The sequence below is a fragment of the Mya arenaria genome, chromosome 9, assembly GCF_026914265.1.
Source record: "Mya arenaria isolate MELC-2E11 chromosome 9, ASM2691426v1".
NCBI lineage: Eukaryota > Metazoa > Mollusca > Bivalvia > Myida > Myidae > Mya > Mya arenaria.
The window spans coordinates 63,265,699-63,285,101 of record NC_069130.1 but is presented as its reverse complement, the minus strand read 5'-3'; the positions used below and the strand labels follow the sequence as shown (position 1 = coordinate 63,285,101).

Genomic DNA, 19,403 nt, shown 5'->3' with positions numbered 1-19,403 from the left:
AATATGTTATATTGCCCTTAGCCAACATGGATTTGATCGTTTCAAAATAAGATCATGTTTTCTAAAATAATATTGAAAGCAATGTAAATTACAAAATTACTGTTATAAAATCATTGGTGCTGCCAAAACTTACATATCTAGGCAAACTATTTTGACTCCCAATCATGTAATTAACACGGTTAACTCTTTAATATTTAATTTCATTTGGAATGAAAAAAGAGATAAAATTAAGCGTACGACTACAATAGGAATTAAACTTGAAGATGGTCTGGAAGTTCCTAACTTTAAAAGGGCTAGTCACCAGATGATACAATTGCAAGAAAAAAAACGAAAATTGTCAAAAGGTTTTTTTTTATATTATATGCAATATAGAGTTACCTTACTTCATTGATTAAAAATTTTTATGGTTGGGAGCCCTGGTATAAATGTCTGATGCAATACGTTATGTACTTGCTGAGATATTGACTTAAATGTGGTTACATGCAAAGCCTTAACCAGAAGTTCGAAGTAAAATAATAAAGGGCCATAACTTGCAATTTTATTCAAAATGAAATTCTAAAGTTTTGATGTAATAAATGATGAATTTGCTGAGATAATGACTTAAGGGAGCTTTAATGCCAAACCCTTGGCCAAAGTGTGAAACGGCCAAAACTGGTCAGTTGGGTATCAACTTGGCTTGTTTGACTAACAGGCTGTGTCATGTTCATATCAATAAAATACCAGTAAAATTCCACCAGGTATACTTTGGACTCGATTTCTCAATAATTACTGGTATATGAAGGAATGAATATATGGAGTTTGACTCGACTTGCCTTTATTTATTTCTTATTTAGGACAGTAAAGAGAAATCTTTCATAGTCTCAGACATATTTTTTTTGTATTTATCTAATTTCAAAGTAGCCAATGAATCTGATACAAGTCTGTTTAAATACAAGCTTGTTTAATTAAACAAAACTATGTGAACAAAAAATAATAACAGACTCTTGAATAAATTATGTGTCATTTATTGATCACAGCCCTGCATAAACAACAAAGTGACATTTAAAAACCATTCAATGCTAGCCAAACAAAAATGTTCATTAACATTTTTTTTTTCTGTTTAAAACATAAAAATCACAAAATGTAAATCTTTATTTAAAGGGTAATTAACTTATTTAAAGAAATATGGACGAAAACATTTGCATGTATCAACTGAAAACCATTTACATGAAAAGCTAGAAACAGTCATCGAAATTAGACTTGAGGATGAACAAGCCCGAATTCTTATATTATTGCTTGGCATAACAATTTTGAACAAGCCCTGCTATATAATATTCAGAATTTGAGCAAGCCCAGAAGACATTTTGTGAGGAATCTTCAATAAATTAGGATAAATTATGCATAAAGGCAAACATAGTTTCGCAAGTAGCTGGCCTTGAAACTGGTGTGTTTGTGTGCCAAATTATAACATGAAAGCAATCAAGATGCTATCTGTAGAATAATAAACAGGGTTTTTTTCAAAATAACATGAAGTATTTGTCTTTTTCTAATCAGCTGAAGAAAATATCCATCATTATAATAATTAACTAGTGTATCATTGATATACTTGAAAATTATCTTATTTTTGGTATTTACAATGTTACAGTTTTGCAAAACTAGCTTTAAAGTTGCACTCTCACAGATTTTGACAACTTTTTTTTTATTTGTCTTGGAATGAGCCAGTTTTTACATAAATGTCTGGAAACAAGTGATATAAGACAGCTAACAAAAGAGCACTTTTCATATATACGTTTGAAAATTGATATTTTATTAATGAAAAAGGAATAAAATTTTCGGCAGTTTCCCAAACAATTAATCTGTTCTACTGCCTGGGTGTTATCATATATGACTGAATTGAAGTCATTGATACCAAAATGAGCTGATTGTAAGACAATATTTTAATAAAAAAGTCAAAACTGTTAAATTGTGAGAGTGCAGCTTTAAGATAATAAGTAACAGAATCTGTTTACAAATTTTGTACACCCTCATTATTAAGATAACCCAAATGCCCAAGTTAACTGAAAGTATATCTTTCACTCCAGTTTAACCAAGTCCAGATATTGCACTCCAAGAACATAATTAATATGCACAATATTATTATGACATTTGAAAACAGAAACAGAAAATACCGGATTGAAACGAGGCATAAACAGGTACACAAGCACGAGGATCTTAGTCAGTTTGACACTGTGAAAATGGTTTCTAACTATATACATACACATGTACTTGCATGCCTGTTCACAAATCCTTATAAAATGCCAAGTTTTTTAAAAGCAAATATTAGAAAAGTTAATCTTATCATAATTTCACTACAAAGTTTCAAAATTGTCTAAAAGGGAAAAGAATAGTTTGAATTACATATTTAAAAAAATGTCTTCAAGTTTTAAGTTTGGCTTACATATGCAGCAACACAACTTAAAAGTATATAATGACTAGTAGCAATATACATTACTACCCGTGTACCTTTTAAACTGAAAGTACCTGAACAGGGAACTTCCAACTTGCATGTAGCATAGATAAGTTTCCATAACAACCAGCAATCTGACATATCATCATAACATGATGGTAACCTAGATTCCTATCACAAGACTGTCCCATTTTTTGCACCAATCTTAACCAAAAATACTTATGTTACTTGATCTATTTTTTTATTTAGAAATCCCTGAAGACTTTTAACTGCTCTTTGAATATATTTGTTGAGGGATTATTGTGAATGTTGGTTAAAATACTGAACACCCATCAAACTTCCCTTACTTTAACATGTATGCGTCCAAAAGGGAACAAAACATAATCTTTCTGAAAAGCCAGATACTTGGGATATGTGTATAACCAAACAAAAACAATCTTAAACACAAATAATAATTTATATAACTAAAGGAAGGGCATTGTTAATAAACTGACAGTTGATACCATAATCACAGAAAACCGTTTCGACAACACTGTGTTCAACGTCCTTCACTATATGCACAAACTTAGTACCGGTATTGTTACACCAGGGTTTGTGCTATTTTTGTAAGTTTCTTGTACCTATGCAGCTGTTTCTCAAAATAAAACATGACAATACCCTTTGGGCAGACATAAAATGCACTAAGCACACTGTATATTACAACTCATTATTATAATGTTTAAGCCATGAACACAGCTCATGGTGTTGTTATTTTTGCCATATTCTATTAAACATGATGTACATTATGTCAAAAGTCTGTTTGTTGTGTTTTAACCATTTTGAATAATTAAAGGCCTTGTAGAGCTTGTAGCTCCTCTTCCACAATTTTCTTGTACTGTTCGAATCCCCCGTCCAGTGTTATAACCTTCCGATCTCGCACCACCCATAATTCCTGGCAGACCATCTGAATCAATCGCTCGTCGTGAGATACTAGTATCACTCCGCCCTGGAATAAATGGAAGCAGAGATGTAATTGGTTGATAAAATTTTGACTTTATTTTGATCACACCGAGGATAAAACTATTTTTACATTCGTAAATAGATGCTGCTTTCTACATACATTTATTCAACACTAATGTTCATTAGTAAATCAATAATTTGTTACAAGATACAAAAATCTATTTAATAATTAAGGCGGGTAAATGATAGCGAGAAACATTAGCTCAATGAGCTATTTTCTAGCATGAACCCTGTAATTGTTATGTTTTAAATCAATAACCTGATTTATTTGCAAATTTTAGCAATTCTACCATCAATGAGTTCAATATGTCATTATTTTTACCATTTTCAGATGTAATGGTGTAAAATGTAAGGCTAGCACATACCCCAAACTTTTTCAGAGCCTCTCCCAGGGCGTCGATCGTCTCCATGTCCAGGTGATTGGTCGGTTCATCAAGTATGAAGAAGTTAGGGCTGAAACACAGAAATAAATTGTGCATATTATACAAGTTTTATTACATTACATTTATTACTTTGTCTTGGGATTCAGTAAGGCATTTTTTGTTTATTAAAATTAAATTTAAGTATGTTTTTTGACTATATGAAAAAGATACATTAGCCTGTTAGGCTTAAGAAGTTTTGAGCAAATGAGACTTGGTGTTCAAGGATAAGAAATTAGGGCTGAAATTGTCATTTAATTACAAAGCACAGAAAAGCAGATTTAAACCAATGCCTCCCAACCCTCAAAAATCCATTTGAGTTGAATGTAATATAACATTCAGGATGACCATTTTATCCAAATTCAACAAAAACTGAAGAGAAAATTTCTCCATGATTGAGGCCATACATGTATCAGACTGTCACATTGAGACTTTTTAAACAAGGAGGGGCATCTTACATAGGAGCTTATCATAAAATTGTTCTTTTCTGATGTTTTATCATTAGTTATAATAATTTGGCTGAAAATATATCCCTAGATCATTTAGATTTACAAGTTAAAATTTCAATTTCTGACCCTAAGTATTAAATTAGAATTCATAATGTTACAAATTTTGTGGTACCCTCATTGATAAAATGCTCCCAATGTCCAGTCACATGTCCATAGTCGGTAGCTATTAAACTTACTTGGTCATGCTCATGACTGCAAATGCTACCCGAGATTTCTGTCCCCCAGAGAGACTGGACACAGGTCTCATGGCCAGCTCCCCACTCACCCCATACTGACCAAGCTGGTTCCTGTATTGTTCTTGATGTTGTCCTGAAATAGAGTGATGTGTGTTAAATGCTACACAAGATTTCTGCTCTCTAGAGAGACTGCTCTTTGCTGACCCTGTACTGGTCAAGTATTGGAAAGAATAGTGATAGCCTCCCCAGTTACCCATACTATACATTGAGTTACTAACTATTACATTACATTATACGAGTGAGCAGTAAAATCATTTATATACCTGGAAACCTCTGTGCCAATAATTCCACAGATGTCAGTCCCATATCTAGCTGGTCAACGTGATGCTGACTGAAGTACCCAATCCTTAGACTTCTGTGTGCATGACGGATTCCTTTAACTGGGGACAACTGACCCAGAAGTATCTTCAGAAGGGTAGTTTTTCCAGCACCGTTGTCTCCTACCTAGATCGATAAAAGAGGAATTACCTTTATTTGTAGTTCTGCAATTTTCCTTAATGATTTAAGTATATTCACAATACAGTCTTAACCAGAGGTAATTATATTTTAATTTGCAATTAAACAATAAATTTTGTCATGTTCAAAGTTTTATAGATATGTTTGAATTGTTTTCAAGTTATGAGCCACATTTATGTTTAACAGTTTTTGAACACCTCTGCCAACAATAAGGACAACACTAAGCCAATTGCCTGACTTTTTCATCTTCATCAAACAAACAAGCTAACAGATGATGCTGACGCCGCCGACACACCGGTTAGCCTGTTATTACATTTTTCCGTCCGTCAAAGGGCCTTACTCACAAATGATTAAGTCTGTTGTCACTTATAACACCAAAACTAATTTTTCATGCAACACTTTTTGAGTTATGGCCAAGCTCTAGTTTTTCTTGAACACAGCTACTTATGAAATAAAGGCTATAAAGGCTTATAGCATGACGATCTTCCTTCTTGACTTTATCATTGAAAACCAGAGAAGCTTCATATCAACAACTGATGAACTGCATGTACTTGAATGTGACACTCACTATACATATCCGGGAGGACATGTTGGCATTACAGTCAACATTCTCGAATATCGGTCTCTCTTTGCTGTAGTAGAAACACAGCTCATCAAGCTGTAAAATGTTTGATGTAAGTTTTTCACATTCTGGGAACCTGAAATCATAAATTATGTAAGTGTGATGTTTTTATGTATCAGTATATAAATCACTACATACATATTGTTTGCCTACATAACAAGAAAGTTTTGCCTACATAACAAGAAAGCCATGGAGCAAGCATCAATGCTCCTTTATTTTTTGAACAAGTGATGTAACTCAATGATTACTTTAGCCAGAGTTAATTCCCTCTTTAAAAATGTGCCTACATGACATCTACCAAGTTTCAATTTTTATATCTCAAATGGTTGTGAACCATAAGTGAAATCGAATTCTGAAATGTATTCCGCTTAAGACAATTTGAGAAAATTGGGTTGCCCTTTTCCAAAAGGCGAGTTAAAGAGTATGGTACAGTCTCATTTTTATGACTATTGTCTGTAATCACTTACTTCATGGAGACTTCAGTGTCTTTGACTGGTGGTTCAAGTGGTGGTCTGAAAATAGTAGACATGTTAAAATACAGTGATTGACTCTGGAAGTTAGGGGTAAACGTCCCATCACATGTCTGTGTCACGCTTATCTCAAAACACAGGTTTGTTTACAAAAATATTGTCTTTTGCCATTTAATGTTACAAATGAAATTCAATATCCACACTTTCTATGGAATGTCACATGACAGTATATCGACCAATGAAAAGGGTGGAAATATACCAAGCATATTATAAAGATATTCAAGCTCACATAGCTGTCAATAATAATTGAATAGATTCTAATTAAAAAGATCCAGGATTTTGTATTTTGTTTTAAATTGTTCAAGAGAATCATGGTTTACCGGTACTATGAAACAGTAGGATACAATATTAAAGCAATGAAACATATTTGCTTAACATTAAAAGTTAATATCAAGGAATTGAAACAATTTAAAATAGACCAATAATTCACTTACAGTTTTTCTAGAATTTTAAGTTTACTCTGTACTTGTGATGCTCTGTTGGCGTTATATCGGAACCTATCAATGAACACCTGGAAATAGAAAAACAGAGAATGTATTTCAATAAAGGATTTTTATTATAAATAAATCAGAAGTGATTAGTGGATGTATATCATCTCAAACTGTCTATTGGCCATTTAAAGTTTTTTCGGCCAGGGAATTGTTCCTTTCAGTATACATTTTAAGAGCATTGCAGAAGGAATACTTGTATTTTGTTGTTTTTCAGTGGTTTTCAGGTAAAGAGAATGTAAGATGAAGAAAATATATAAAGAAAAACAATCTAGATGAGGGCAAAATCCCCTGGGAAGTGTTATAAATCTGGCATTTATGGTTAACCCCCACCACACAAAAACACCTACCAGTATATGATTAATATAACGGGTTATTTGTTGGAATTTTTTCTTAAATCAAAATTTTATCATAGAGTTATAACAAAAAGCAATATTTTCCGAGGTGGCGTCAATGTAATTGTCTGTGATCGTATAGAAAAATCAATGTTTATCTTATATTAAGGGAAATGTAAATTGAATTGTCTTCAATTTGGGGATTTGTGTAAGAAACATAATGGTGTGACGTCTTTTGAAATGAATTCAACCCAGAATAGCAAATGCTTCATTATTTTGATTATCAATACGGGAACATTGATTATCAATACGGGAACATTGATTATCAATACGGGAACCAAACCTTTAAGAGCAATTGATATTCTTAGTGCAGTTAAAATACCATGATAATTTTCCAAAATTCATCAACAAAACTATGGTAACAATTTGTTCCACCATTTTCGTAAAATAAACAAGCCTAAGCTGAGCTACATATGTTTAATATAATTTCAGATGAAAAACATTTGAAGACCTGTATATGTTCCCGATACTGTTTCTGTGCTTCATACTCTTTCTTTGCATTCTTTATTCTCTCATCTTTCGTCTTATCAAACTGGTCATAGTTGCCCTTGTAAGTGATCAGTGTTTTGTTATACAAGTGTGTAATGTCCGTGCACACTGCGTTCAAGAATGATCGATCGTGCGACACTACAAGTATAGTTGTCGGCCAGGTCTGAAAAGAGAGGTTTGAAATAATAAATATTCTACCTATTCAAACAAAATATACAGTTTAGCAAAAATCAAAAGACTGTCCAAGATATCCCCAAAGAAAACAAATCATTTTATGCTTTCTTGTGGTTTATTGAAATATAACACTGAATAATATATGGATAATCTTACATTTGAAACAGTGAATTTATTGAAATATAATTTGACTGTTTTCTCGAATTTTACCCGTTTTATTGTAAAAAAAGGCAACATACACACATATAATGCTGGCAAGAAAATGCAATGATTTCATATTAATTTGTTTCCCGTATGACAGCATTTAGTTTAAATTCTAGCAGTTTACCAATTAATTATCAATTAATTTTTTTGTGGGTAAATTATAAGCTTAGAATAAAAAGAAAAATTGTTTGTTTGAGTGTATGATGGCAAAAAATATATCACCTCATGAACAACAAAAGTTAATATTTCACAAGTCACTTTTTCTCAACTCGGGAAATAAACTGCATATCTTAAAACTGAAAGAATACATTCAAACCACAAAGACAATTTGTTATGTTTATTTTCACCTTCATGTAAATGTGCTAAATAAAAAGTTCATAATTGTTTTTGCCTCTAATTCCAAACATTTAAACAGATATAGTAATATAAACTCACCTGCAGATAATTCTCTAACCAAATAATTGCTTTCATGTCCAACATGTTTGTAGGTTCTGAAATGCATTATATATATATTTAATATCAAATGTCGAGTCCATACAATGTAGATATCATATTTTTAGAACCACTAGAACTTAAAGCTTTTTTCAAATTTTGGCAGAAAAAATAGTGGAGTGTAACTGTACAGTAGTTAACTTTGGCACAGGTTTATAGACAATTAAGTAGTTGACCAATAGATCAATATCTTACAGCGAAATTAGATCATTCCTTTCATGTTTCTATAATCTGGATCAACATTAAAAATTACTTATCGTCCTAGAATCTGGGAAAAGGCACAGGAAAATACCCCTGTATATGTTTAAGAACATGTGCGTCTTTAAGGGCAAACTTTGTATGTGCCTTCACAAACAGTAAGAATTACTTAAAATTTAGCATATCATTTTCTGTTTTTCCTCCTGACCGAGCCACACTACCCATGATTGCATAATTAAACAATAATATAGTACACACATTATATAAACTGATGACAAATGAAGGGTCATTGTTTGGGATTCCCATGGTTTCATCATAAAATAAAACTTTCCCAATATAATCAGTTTAATATTTATTACAAAATTGAAAAAGAAGAAATTTCATGAAAACATCAATTAATTTAAATTTAAATTGAATGCTATCTAAAATTTTAGACTAAATATGCATTTTAAAATGCAACCACATTGAAAAGCTTACCGTCAAGCAGTAACAGATCTGGCCTGAAAATTAAAAATAAACATTTGTTTTTTTATTGAAAACACATCAATCAAGAATTCAAGTACCGGTATTTAATTTAACATGAAAAACTTAATACTATATTTACAGAGATAGTTCTGATTTCAAATAAAACGAAGCTAATAAAAGCATGAACTAAATGTCTCTGTGCTACGGAGAAACAGTCAATTTATATTGTACAATCATAAAAGCGATTATCAAACTGTAAGTTTTTGGCAGTTCAAAAAGCCTAATTTAAGGCAACAATTCAATTTGCCGTTGATGTGAAACCAATGCAAACTTTATGTATGAATTATATGCGGTTGTATGAGCCTGGCCCTTTAATAGAAGTAAGTTCCACATTGACATTTTAAAGAATTCATTAAATGCTGATAGTGGCAGTCAGCTTTCATTGATCTGTCGATTGATTGGCTCAAGATGTTGCACTTGATTTGGAATTCACTTTGAGTATTTGGGTGAAGTAAAAGCCATAATCATTCAATGCTTCAAAACCTTCAAATGCTAAGTTCATTTGCAAACAGTTTGTGAACCAGTGTTAAACATGTATTGCTTATACTACTGTAAATGTAGCTTTTTACAATCATCTTACTTTGAGAAGAGTGCCCTGGCCAGTGCTAATCTCATCCTCCAGCCTCCTGACAAGGACCTGTAAAACACAACCAGGATTTATTTAACTCTCAAGAACTACAATGCCATTTTATTTACATCAAAGAATTTCCATCTGAACAGTAGATAATTGTATACACATGTATATTAGTTAGGAAATAGCTTTATAAATAAGTCTACTGAAAATAAGTCCTCTAGCATGGCATACATCATACATATCCCTCTTAACCTGGAAAAGTCTTCTACAAGTTGGGAGAAAACACTAGACCATACATATATGTTTATTGCTGCATTTGCTGAGGCCTGGGACTGCTTTTACAGTAAATCTCAGAAAGCTCTATTTAGGGTTTTTCACCTTAGCCTGGAATATACTATAGCTAGTTCCCATTACTGTTTACAAGCCTCCTGCATGATTGGTAAATCCTAGACCACATAGGAATACTGAAGCCTAGTCAGTAGACTTAATTCAGAAGAGCTTTAATTGAACACATGAATTATCCCCCTTGGCAGGAAAAGGGTTGATTTTCCTACCTAGTTAAAGCCAGCTGCACCATCTGAGTAGATTCTACACCATAAAGGAATACTACACTCTTTACAGGAGTCTTAGTTCAGGAATTAATAAACTTTATAGATACTGAGTAGCTCCCCTTGGCAAAAATTGTTAATTTCCCTACCTAGTACAAGCCCTCTGCATGGCAGGAGTGAATCCTAGACCAGCCAGGATAACTGCAGCCTTGGCAGGGGCCTTGTCTGCCTCTATAGCTTCCAACCCAGCGTAAATCTCAGACAGCTCTGCTGATAATGTGTTGTCCCCCTTGGCATTTGGACTGCAATGAAGATTTATTCACCAATAAGGACAATTACAAGGGCTGTCAGGAACTTTTTAGCATATAATAACATGTGATATGTCCAAAACCATTTCACACATGCAATTATGGTTTAGTATTCATAAACATTACTTTATTAACCCATCATGCTTTTAGAGCTTGGGTATAATTCATAACTTAGTATTAAAACAAAGGTTTTCCTGCTGTCTTCAAGTATGAACATGAAAAGAAATCAAAGGATTTTTTTCCTTCCACACAAACAGGTGTTTTAAAGTTCAAGATAAAACACACACCCCTTATAACTTTAATACAACAGCCTACATGGTTGTCCTCTCTACCTTAGATTCATTCTCTGAGCAAGCTCCTTCTCTCTAGTGAGTAGCCGGTGTCTCTCTGTGTCACTCTCCAGTACGCTTTCAATGGAGACCGTGTCGTCCCCCACCACTTCCTGTTCCACATGAAGCACTGAGATGTGGGAAGGTATCTGTAGGTTTCCACTGTAGAGTGAAATCAATATCGTGCATGGTTATTTCACAAGAAATAGTTGGCACCACACATTTATTTCTCAGCCAAACAACAGTTTAACCACAGTGAGGACACTTGAAACATAAGATGCACCAAATTTCATCTTAATTTCTTAAATACTGAGGTATAGCAGAAGGGTCCATTTTTACATACCTACACATGATATTAACAAAACTGTGTCATTAAAAATATGTCAACTCTTTATATAAACAAGAGGCCCAAGAGGGCCTATGCTCTACTGGCATGGCTCTTGTGGTCATTTTTTAATCCAGAGCATGTACATATGAGTAATGGGCAACAAATATATGGTTCACTTTTTGTGTTTGGGTTAGCTGAAAACGCTACACGTTCAACATCTGAGGACAGAAAGTGTTGTAAGCAGATTAGTTGTATGAACTATTTTAAAATATGCCAAGTAAAGATAATCTGATGGTAAAAAATATTTGCTTCCAAAACTGTACTCATGGTCAAAATTTCATTTCTGTAGCTTTGAAAATAAAATGTTGGTCAAAAAGGTCTAAGTCAAGGACATCCGAGAACAACATTGAAGCTCGTTTGCAAAACTGTACACATGGTCAAAATTTCATTGCTGTAGTTTTAAAAATTAAAACGTAAGTCAAAGGGGTGGGGCCAGCTTTTTCCCAAGGGGCATAATTTCAAAATGTTTTGCTAGACGGTCATCATATGATGGTCCACAACAAATATAAAAGGTATGGGCCTTGTGGTTTGAAACAAGAAGATTTTGAAAATAAGTCTCCAGGAAACTTGGGACCCCCGGGGCATCGCCAGTTTTGACCCAAAGGGCATAATTTGAACAACCATGGTAGTGGACCAATAAAATAAGCCCTGTTCAAAATAGCAAGGATCTGCATAGCTGTTTCAGACAAAAAGGTTTTAAACATTTCCCAATTTAAGTAAACCAAACCTGTGAACTCGGGGGCACAGCCAGTAATGTCCCCAGGGGCATAATTTGAACAAACATTCACAAGCAATTGTGACTTTCCATGTAAACTTGGCTAAAAAAAACTTTGCTCATGTAGACTTGGCTAAAAATAGCATTTTTTAATACTTTCAAGACCCATAATCTAGGCATGCATGGGCGGATCTGGCTGGTTTTCAAAAAGAGATAAGCTTTAATGGATATCTAAATACTGTACAAGTTTCATCGAGATACAATCAAAACTGAAGACTGTATTGTGTTCCCAAGCAATTGTTTACAGACGCACAGATTTTTTTATACTTTCAAACCCATAATCTAGGCGTGCATTGGTGGATCTGGCTGGTTTTTTAAAGGAACCGAGCTCTAATGAATATCTAAATACTGTACAGGTTTCATCAAGATACAATCAAAACTGAAGACTGTATTGTGTTCACAGGCAATTGTTTACAGAGGCATGAATGCATTTACTACGTACACATTACCATCGCATATGCTCTTCTGGCCTTTGGCCAGTAGAGCTAAAAATGTAAACCCTGCAGCCCCCTCCACCTTGTGACCTTCATAAAGCTACAACTTACTTACATAGCAAGAGAATCATTAACTATGCTATGGCCTATTGTCCATTCTTATGAATTATTATATTTTCAAATCCTTTCATAATACTTCATACTTGACTTCGTGTAACATCAGGTTGCAAATTATATTGACCAAGGCAATAAGACCTTTTTTTACTTATCACTGTTCATATTGTAAACATTTTCCATCTTAGACTTACACTACCAGATATTTCTTTCCAGGTACTTACGATGAGATCATCTTGAGTAGCGTGGTTTTACCGAGCCCATTTCTCCCACACAAACCATATCTTCGACCAGCAGACATGTGAAGTGACGCACCTGTTATCAGCACTCTTAAATGAACAAAAACTTAGTTTCTACTACCAGTAGTGTATTTAAGCTTGATTGTGACAACAGCTCAGTGTTATTTTTCACAATTTTCGGAATAAAACTGAAGCCATGAAATGCATTATTTTGATTCAAATTGGAAATTCTTATTTATCTAGAAATAAACAGGAAATGCTTTAAAGGATAATAGAATGTGATCAAGTTTGTCTATTTAATAATACCTGTCTCCAAATGCAATATCAAAATCTTCAATCTTGATATCATATGACTTGTTTGCTCCCGACTTGTCAAACTTCTCATCTCTCCTACTGGTTTGTTGACTAGCGGTCGGACCGTCCATCATTCTGAAACGAACATAATACTGTTTTTCAAGAGTATTTCTTTCAACTCAGAATATAGTTCAAATATAACACAGGTTGTTATGGGAATCAGAGGAACTCAAAATATCATTTGCATGATGAATTACAAGTGTTCTTTCTTATGTCTTGAGGGGAAATTGTTTGATCACATTCACTGAATTTGAGAACCATCCCCCAGATGCCATGTCACGAAACTAAGTTGTATGTTCTACAGAAAGACTAAGAATTAACACCATAAAAACAGAGAAAGAGCAGTAAAAGGTCTTTCAAAAAATATGACATCATATTTGGTTATGCCTAAATAATGAATTAAGTAGTTTATGCGTTTAGGCCAATATAAATAAATTGCTAGAATTTTATCTAAAAAAGAAATTAAATGTGGGCGGGAATGACAATTCATTTTTCTTTGACAACTGTTTCACAATTCAATATATGCTCTTTCTTATTGCACAAGGGACCATATACATGTACATTTGTTTCTAGACAAACTACAAGCATGATTGTAACAATTCTCCTTTTTAACATGTCAATGTTATTTTAACATGTGAAACCGTACCGACTACGCTGTTCTCGACAGTACCAGAGCAATACGCAAATTAAGACCCTAGTTCAACATTTTTTAATTTGAGTCAATAAAATTTAAGTGACGGCAGAAAGAAAGAGCGGGGATGAAAATCTAGCATCCTGATTACAGGATCAATCCTGAACTTTACACTGATTAATGCTTGTGTAACTACTTTACCCATTAGGTTTCTTTGCTGTGGAGTCCTTGTCAGCCTGCTTCTTCTGTTTCTTCACAAGTTGTGCTTCGGCTTTGGCTAACTGCTTCGAATCAACTTGCTGGAAAACAAAAACATTTCTTCTTTATCATAAATAAACAGCCAGGTTGTGTAGAACTATGATTAAGAACCATCTCTTTTTGAGTTAAACATTCACTTATAATGACCTAATGGATAATGCAATCGCATGTTTTCTTCCATTTTACTATATTCCCAATTACAAGGCAAGTATATATTTTCCAATTTGATGCCTTAATTCCTATTAAATGTTGTTGTTTTTTATCAAATCTACAAGTAATTGAACAACTAACATTGATTGACCAATAACTCTCTAACATTTTTACCTAACATTTGAGTATTTTCCCAATTTCTGATGCTTTCATACTATTAAAAAAAATCCTATTTGACAGGAATGGGTCATCTTTCCAAATAAGCTAATCAAAACTACATACCCTCTTATTTGTTAACAAAAAATAAAATGTTTAACATGTGAAACTTACTTAATTTGGAATGGTGTATAATAAGTATAGACAATGTAAAAGACTTGACATAAAGAGAATTCTACGAAGCATTCTGGACGTCTTTTATTGAATACTCATTTATACACCACTAGCTTTAAACCAAGAAAGCATGTTACATACTGGTCCTGCATCTTTCCTGTGGATCCAGATACTGGACTGGTGACTTGAATCGACACGGTTGTCATTCACGAGGGAACCAAGATGTACAGGTGCGTCCAATATTCTGTGTGGAGTGTCTGACTGTTCTTCAATTCCGTCAGAACTATAAATGAACGGAAATGTTACTCTTCTAAGGTTCTAAAAGAAATAATACCTCTTTTTTCAGAAGTGTACATCTTTGTTGCGGCCAAACACACAGAAGGCTAACACATTACACAGTTATTTTGTAGTTTGTCAAGGTTATACCAAGCTGACCAAATGCGCTGATATGAAATATTTCTTTTAAGTGGAGGATCATTCAGACAGAGTCAGACTTTTAAATTCAAGTTCTCCAAATAAAATTAAGACAGTCTTTTTTGGACATAAATAATTTACATTGTGAGTGGTTTTCTATATATATAATAAAGCCAGTATTGTTTTCAATTTTATTCTCTTTATAAAACACAACCAGTGATTTATATTTGTTTTTTGATGACATATTCACACAAGACTTTGCATTGTATTGGTATATGTGTGTGAAAACACAAATAAAAATTGTCTTGACTTGTTAGTAATAAACATCGAATCATTGATATACTGCCTCTATTTTTATTGCATCGTAAAACAGCTGACATTTGACACGATTCTAAACCATGACCTCTGACATCTGATCATGTGCAGTATCAATACAATGAGGCTAATAATTATATGATATATATAATTCTACAGTCACTTGTAACCATGCCCCCCCCCGGTCCAGGGTATACCGGGGATAGCCTGGGAAATGGGCCGTGTTTTAACCTTCCAGATGGCCTCACAGGGTGGTAGATTTGCGTTCGCAAAAATATAGCTGGGAATTGGCCTAACCTAGGGTCCCTGGGGTGCGGGGCATTTGGCGGGGATTTTACCATCTGTTCATCCCCTCGAGGCGGGTATTTTTCCCAGGGTTGGCTGGACCGAAAGTCAAAGTCCCCGCTATTCCCCTGACTATGAGGTTGTACTAAAGAAAACATTGACCAAGAAAATTATTGACCAAGAAAATTTCTTTTAATCAATTTATACTTATACTAAAATTATTACACATAAATCAATCCTTTTTTAAAAGAAGGTCTTGTTTAAAATAATATTCTTACTTTTTACAAACAAGCGCATGAAGTCTGTTACAAATAAGGCGGATATCGTCCTCTGATTTCGAATCATCCACTTGTTCCAGGAAAGGTCCAATAGATTCGAACACACCATCTGATGTAGCCACAACATCTGTATCCTCCAGCATCCCTGAAAGAAACGTTTGTTTATAATAACATTTATAATAATTTTATTATTTTACATGAAAATACCCCTCCCACATCAACCATTTCACAACACGTGAAATGATAGAATAAAAAAATGAATTTACTGATTGGATAGATATTTGTGAAAAATTGTTATATAAAAAAAATGAATAATCATTACTAAACACACTATTCATCATTGATGTTTGCTCACCTCCAACATAACTGACTATTTCTGAGTCGATTGAAGGAAAACAGCCGGTCAGAAATTCTTCGTAGTCGGCCATTTTTCCGGTGAAAACTATTTCAATGCTTTATAAAAATTGCAAATTCTCTGTTCATCAAAACGTCTTTAAATAAACGGTCTGTATTTTTTCAGACGCCCAATAATGAATCAAAGCGCTCAAAGCGTTAAAAGGCTTGCACATGACCTGCTAGGCAACTAGATATCTTTTTATATGAGAATATCAGTAAATTGAAATGCTCATTTAACATGTGGAATACCCAGATAGTTTAAAAAGTATGTATTAATACTCAATTGCATATGAAACCTTATCTGGATCATTGGCTTTATAAACAATTAATGTACTGCCACGGATAACGCATTTGGGCAATTGTTAGTTAAATCTATTCTACACTTTAAATCATGTCTGAGTAGTATTAAATTTACTAACAGGGTATGGCCGCGTAACCAAACGCATCCAATAAAATGCGTTTGACATGGTAATACAGATTGTGTTTAAGGTATCTTTCTATAGGATCCGGCTAGCGAAAAAATGATCTGGATGGAGTTAACCACATATTATACAGTATCCCCTGTATGAATTGATGTAAAAATATTGCTCTCAACCTATGTCACAAATGGAAAAATTAACAGATTCACACCAATGTTTTATTTATACGCATATGCAACATGCTGAAAACACTGGGTTGAAATTACTAAGACAAGGATGAGAAATCTTCAAACACTTTCAATTTCATTCGGCATTACATGGCAGTACACTCAAAAACGTAGCAGGCCGAAAGCCTGTCAACGCTTTGAATGAAAACTGGTTATAGGGAAATATGACATCATATTAAACCTTTGGTTTGATATCTTACGCCAAATGAGCTTTTAATTACATCTTTAATACGATTCATGTGTTTCCTGGTTTATTGTGATATTATTTCTTCATTGGTTTGTATAGGCGATAACTTATTTTCATTAGTTTTAGGCTCGAAGTCCAGCAGAATTAATTTAAACATATTTTATTGCATGGCGATACATTTACACATTATATGATGATGATAACAACAAAGGAACAGAAACAGTGCAATGTAACATAGCTTGCGTTGATATAAAAAGGACATGCAAAGGGATTGGGCCACGAGTTTTACCAACATCAGTTACGGCCCTTTCCCAAAATATCACATGAAAAGCAAAAATGATTACGTTGTCACATAAACTATGAAACCAATTCATGCATTTATGTAATGTTCATATACATAGGAATACGAATAATGTGTCAAATAACTACGATACAAAATATTTCTAATTAATAAATCGTATAATGCAATAAATAATAACAGATAATGTAGAAGTTTAGCTAAGTGTAAGAAATAAGATTGAAGAGAAGAGCTAGAGATATCAAGAGAGAAAAAGTGAAAGATGAGAGAGGTGGAGTGCTCCTTGTGCTTACTGTGGAGTGTCTAAGAAGCGATTACTGTACTTTATATAGTGGTGCACTTCCGTAAATATTACAACATTATCATCATTAGAGAGGTTAGACGATCCGTAAAGTAGTTTGTTAGTGCTCAGAGGATGAAATTGTCTAGTGCTACGAAAAAGTCTCTGCCTTTCGACTATAAATAGTGAGCAGTTAAAGAAGTAATGTTCGGCATTTTCTTCAGTATTACAGTGACCACATAACGGAGAGTCTCTAATGTGATTATTAAACAAGTCTGAATTGAGATCACTGCAGTTATTTCTTATGCGTGCATGATAAACCGACCAGCGGCGTTCTCCACAGACAAATAACGATGGAACATCAGGCCCTTTAAACCTTTGTTGTAAATTGCGCTTGAAAGACGAGAGTGAAGGCGAGTGTCTTGTGTCTACATCGAGTTTATTCCATAATGAGATGGCAGAAGGAATTGTTGAACGACTGTAGATTTCTAATCTCCTATTAAGTGTTACTAAATTTTCACTGTTTCGTAGACTATAAGGGTTAGAGTCATTTACGGTCATTGGGAAGAGCTGCGATAGATAAGATGGTAGTTATCCACTTTTATATTTATAGACTAGGATGAGTTTTTGCATTGTTCTTCTATCCGATATGGAAATCCAACCAATTTCTTTAATCAAGTTTGCAATTGACACAGACCGTGTAAGACCTGTAACAATTCTAGCTGCCTCATATTGAAGTTTCTCGAGTGTTTCTTTTTCATATTCAGTACAATTATACCATACTACTGAAGCATATTCAAGGATTGGTCTTAAGTAGGAAAGATAAATTTGATTGAGAGATTTTCGACGAAGTTTAAATTTGAGAGCTTGCATTGAACCAAGAACCTTTTTTTGCAGAAGCAATTATGTTTTCAATATGTTGATGCCAGGTTCCGTTAGAACTTAGAGTGACCCTTAAGTGTTTGTGTGTGTCGTAATAAGTGAGTGTTGTTGAATTAAATACAAGATGTGGGCGCGGTTTATTTGACAGTGCGCAAACCATTGCTTGAGTTTTTGATGGGTTGAATTGAACAAGCCATTGTTTTGACCAGTCAGAAATGGTTTGCATGTCAGCATTTATAGTATTCTCCATATATTCTGTGCTAGCTGACGAGACAGCAAGGGAACTATCATCTGCAAAAAGTCTAGTTGTACTTTGTAGTGCGTCCGCTATGTCGCTAACGTATATGAGAAAGAGCAGAGGGCCCAATACTGAGCCCTGTGGTACACCTGCTGTAATGTGTTTGAACTGGGAAAAGGATGTGCCAATGAACACTCGTTGACTTCGATTTTGTAAGTAATGGGATATCCAGTTGATTACATTACCGGTAATTCCATACTCTTTAAGTTTGAAAATTAGTCCGCGGTGCCAAACTCTATCAAATGCCTTGGATATGTCACAGAAAACTAAGGTAGTTGCTAGTTTATCATCGAATGACTTGCTTATTTGATTGTAGATATCAATAAGCTGATATGTTGTAGAATGGCCAGGTATAAATCCTGACTGATTTTTGAAAATAAGATTGTTATGATGCATATAGTTGTATGCGTGTTTGAAAACGATACGTTCCAATATCTTTAGATCTTAGAAAGTGGCTTTTTTCTTTAGCTTTTCACGCTTATGCGATAGTTTTCTAATTTCTGAGTTGTACCAAGGCTTATCTAAATTTCG

At 33.9% G+C, this 19,403-nt stretch overlaps 1 protein-coding gene across 1 annotated transcript; it reads right to left on the bottom strand.

The window, feature by feature from the left end:
• Nucleotides 1–994: 994 nt before the first annotated feature.
• On the bottom strand, nucleotides 995–16,356 carry LOC128203309 (ATP-binding cassette sub-family F member 3-like). The gene is made up of 19 exons (XM_052904675.1): nucleotides 16,241–16,356; nucleotides 15,886–16,030; nucleotides 14,735–14,876; nucleotides 14,057–14,154; nucleotides 13,177–13,299; nucleotides 12,856–12,960; nucleotides 10,924–11,082; nucleotides 10,433–10,585; nucleotides 9,742–9,798; nucleotides 9,114–9,136; nucleotides 8,382–8,437; nucleotides 7,531–7,731; nucleotides 6,631–6,707; nucleotides 6,134–6,178; nucleotides 5,613–5,742; nucleotides 4,852–5,032; nucleotides 4,529–4,661; nucleotides 3,790–3,877; nucleotides 995–3,410 (listed from the first exon to the last, which is right to left on the bottom strand). The coding sequence occupies exons 1-19, from the start codon at nucleotides 16,311–16,313 to the stop codon at nucleotides 3,252–3,254; spliced, it is 2,148 nt and encodes a 715-aa protein (XP_052760635.1). The 5' UTR covers nucleotides 16,314–16,356; the 3' UTR covers nucleotides 995–3,251.
• Between the last annotated feature and the right edge of the window lie 3,047 nt (nucleotides 16,357–19,403).

Bases quoted from the DNA above. Each gene is read 5' to 3' on its own strand.
- LOC128203309 (XM_052904675.1), bottom strand. From the start codon at position 16,313: ATGGCCGACTACGAAGAATTTCTGACCGGCTGTTTTCCTTCAATCGAC. The intron at 9,137-9,741 runs GTAAGATGATTG...TTTAATTTTCAG, and splicing joins GCCAGGGCACTCTTCTCAAA to GCCAGATCTGTTACTGCTTG. The intron at 4,662-4,851 runs GTATATAAATGA...ACTCTATTTCAG, and splicing joins ATTGGCACAGAGGTTTCCAG to GACAACATCAAGAACAATAC.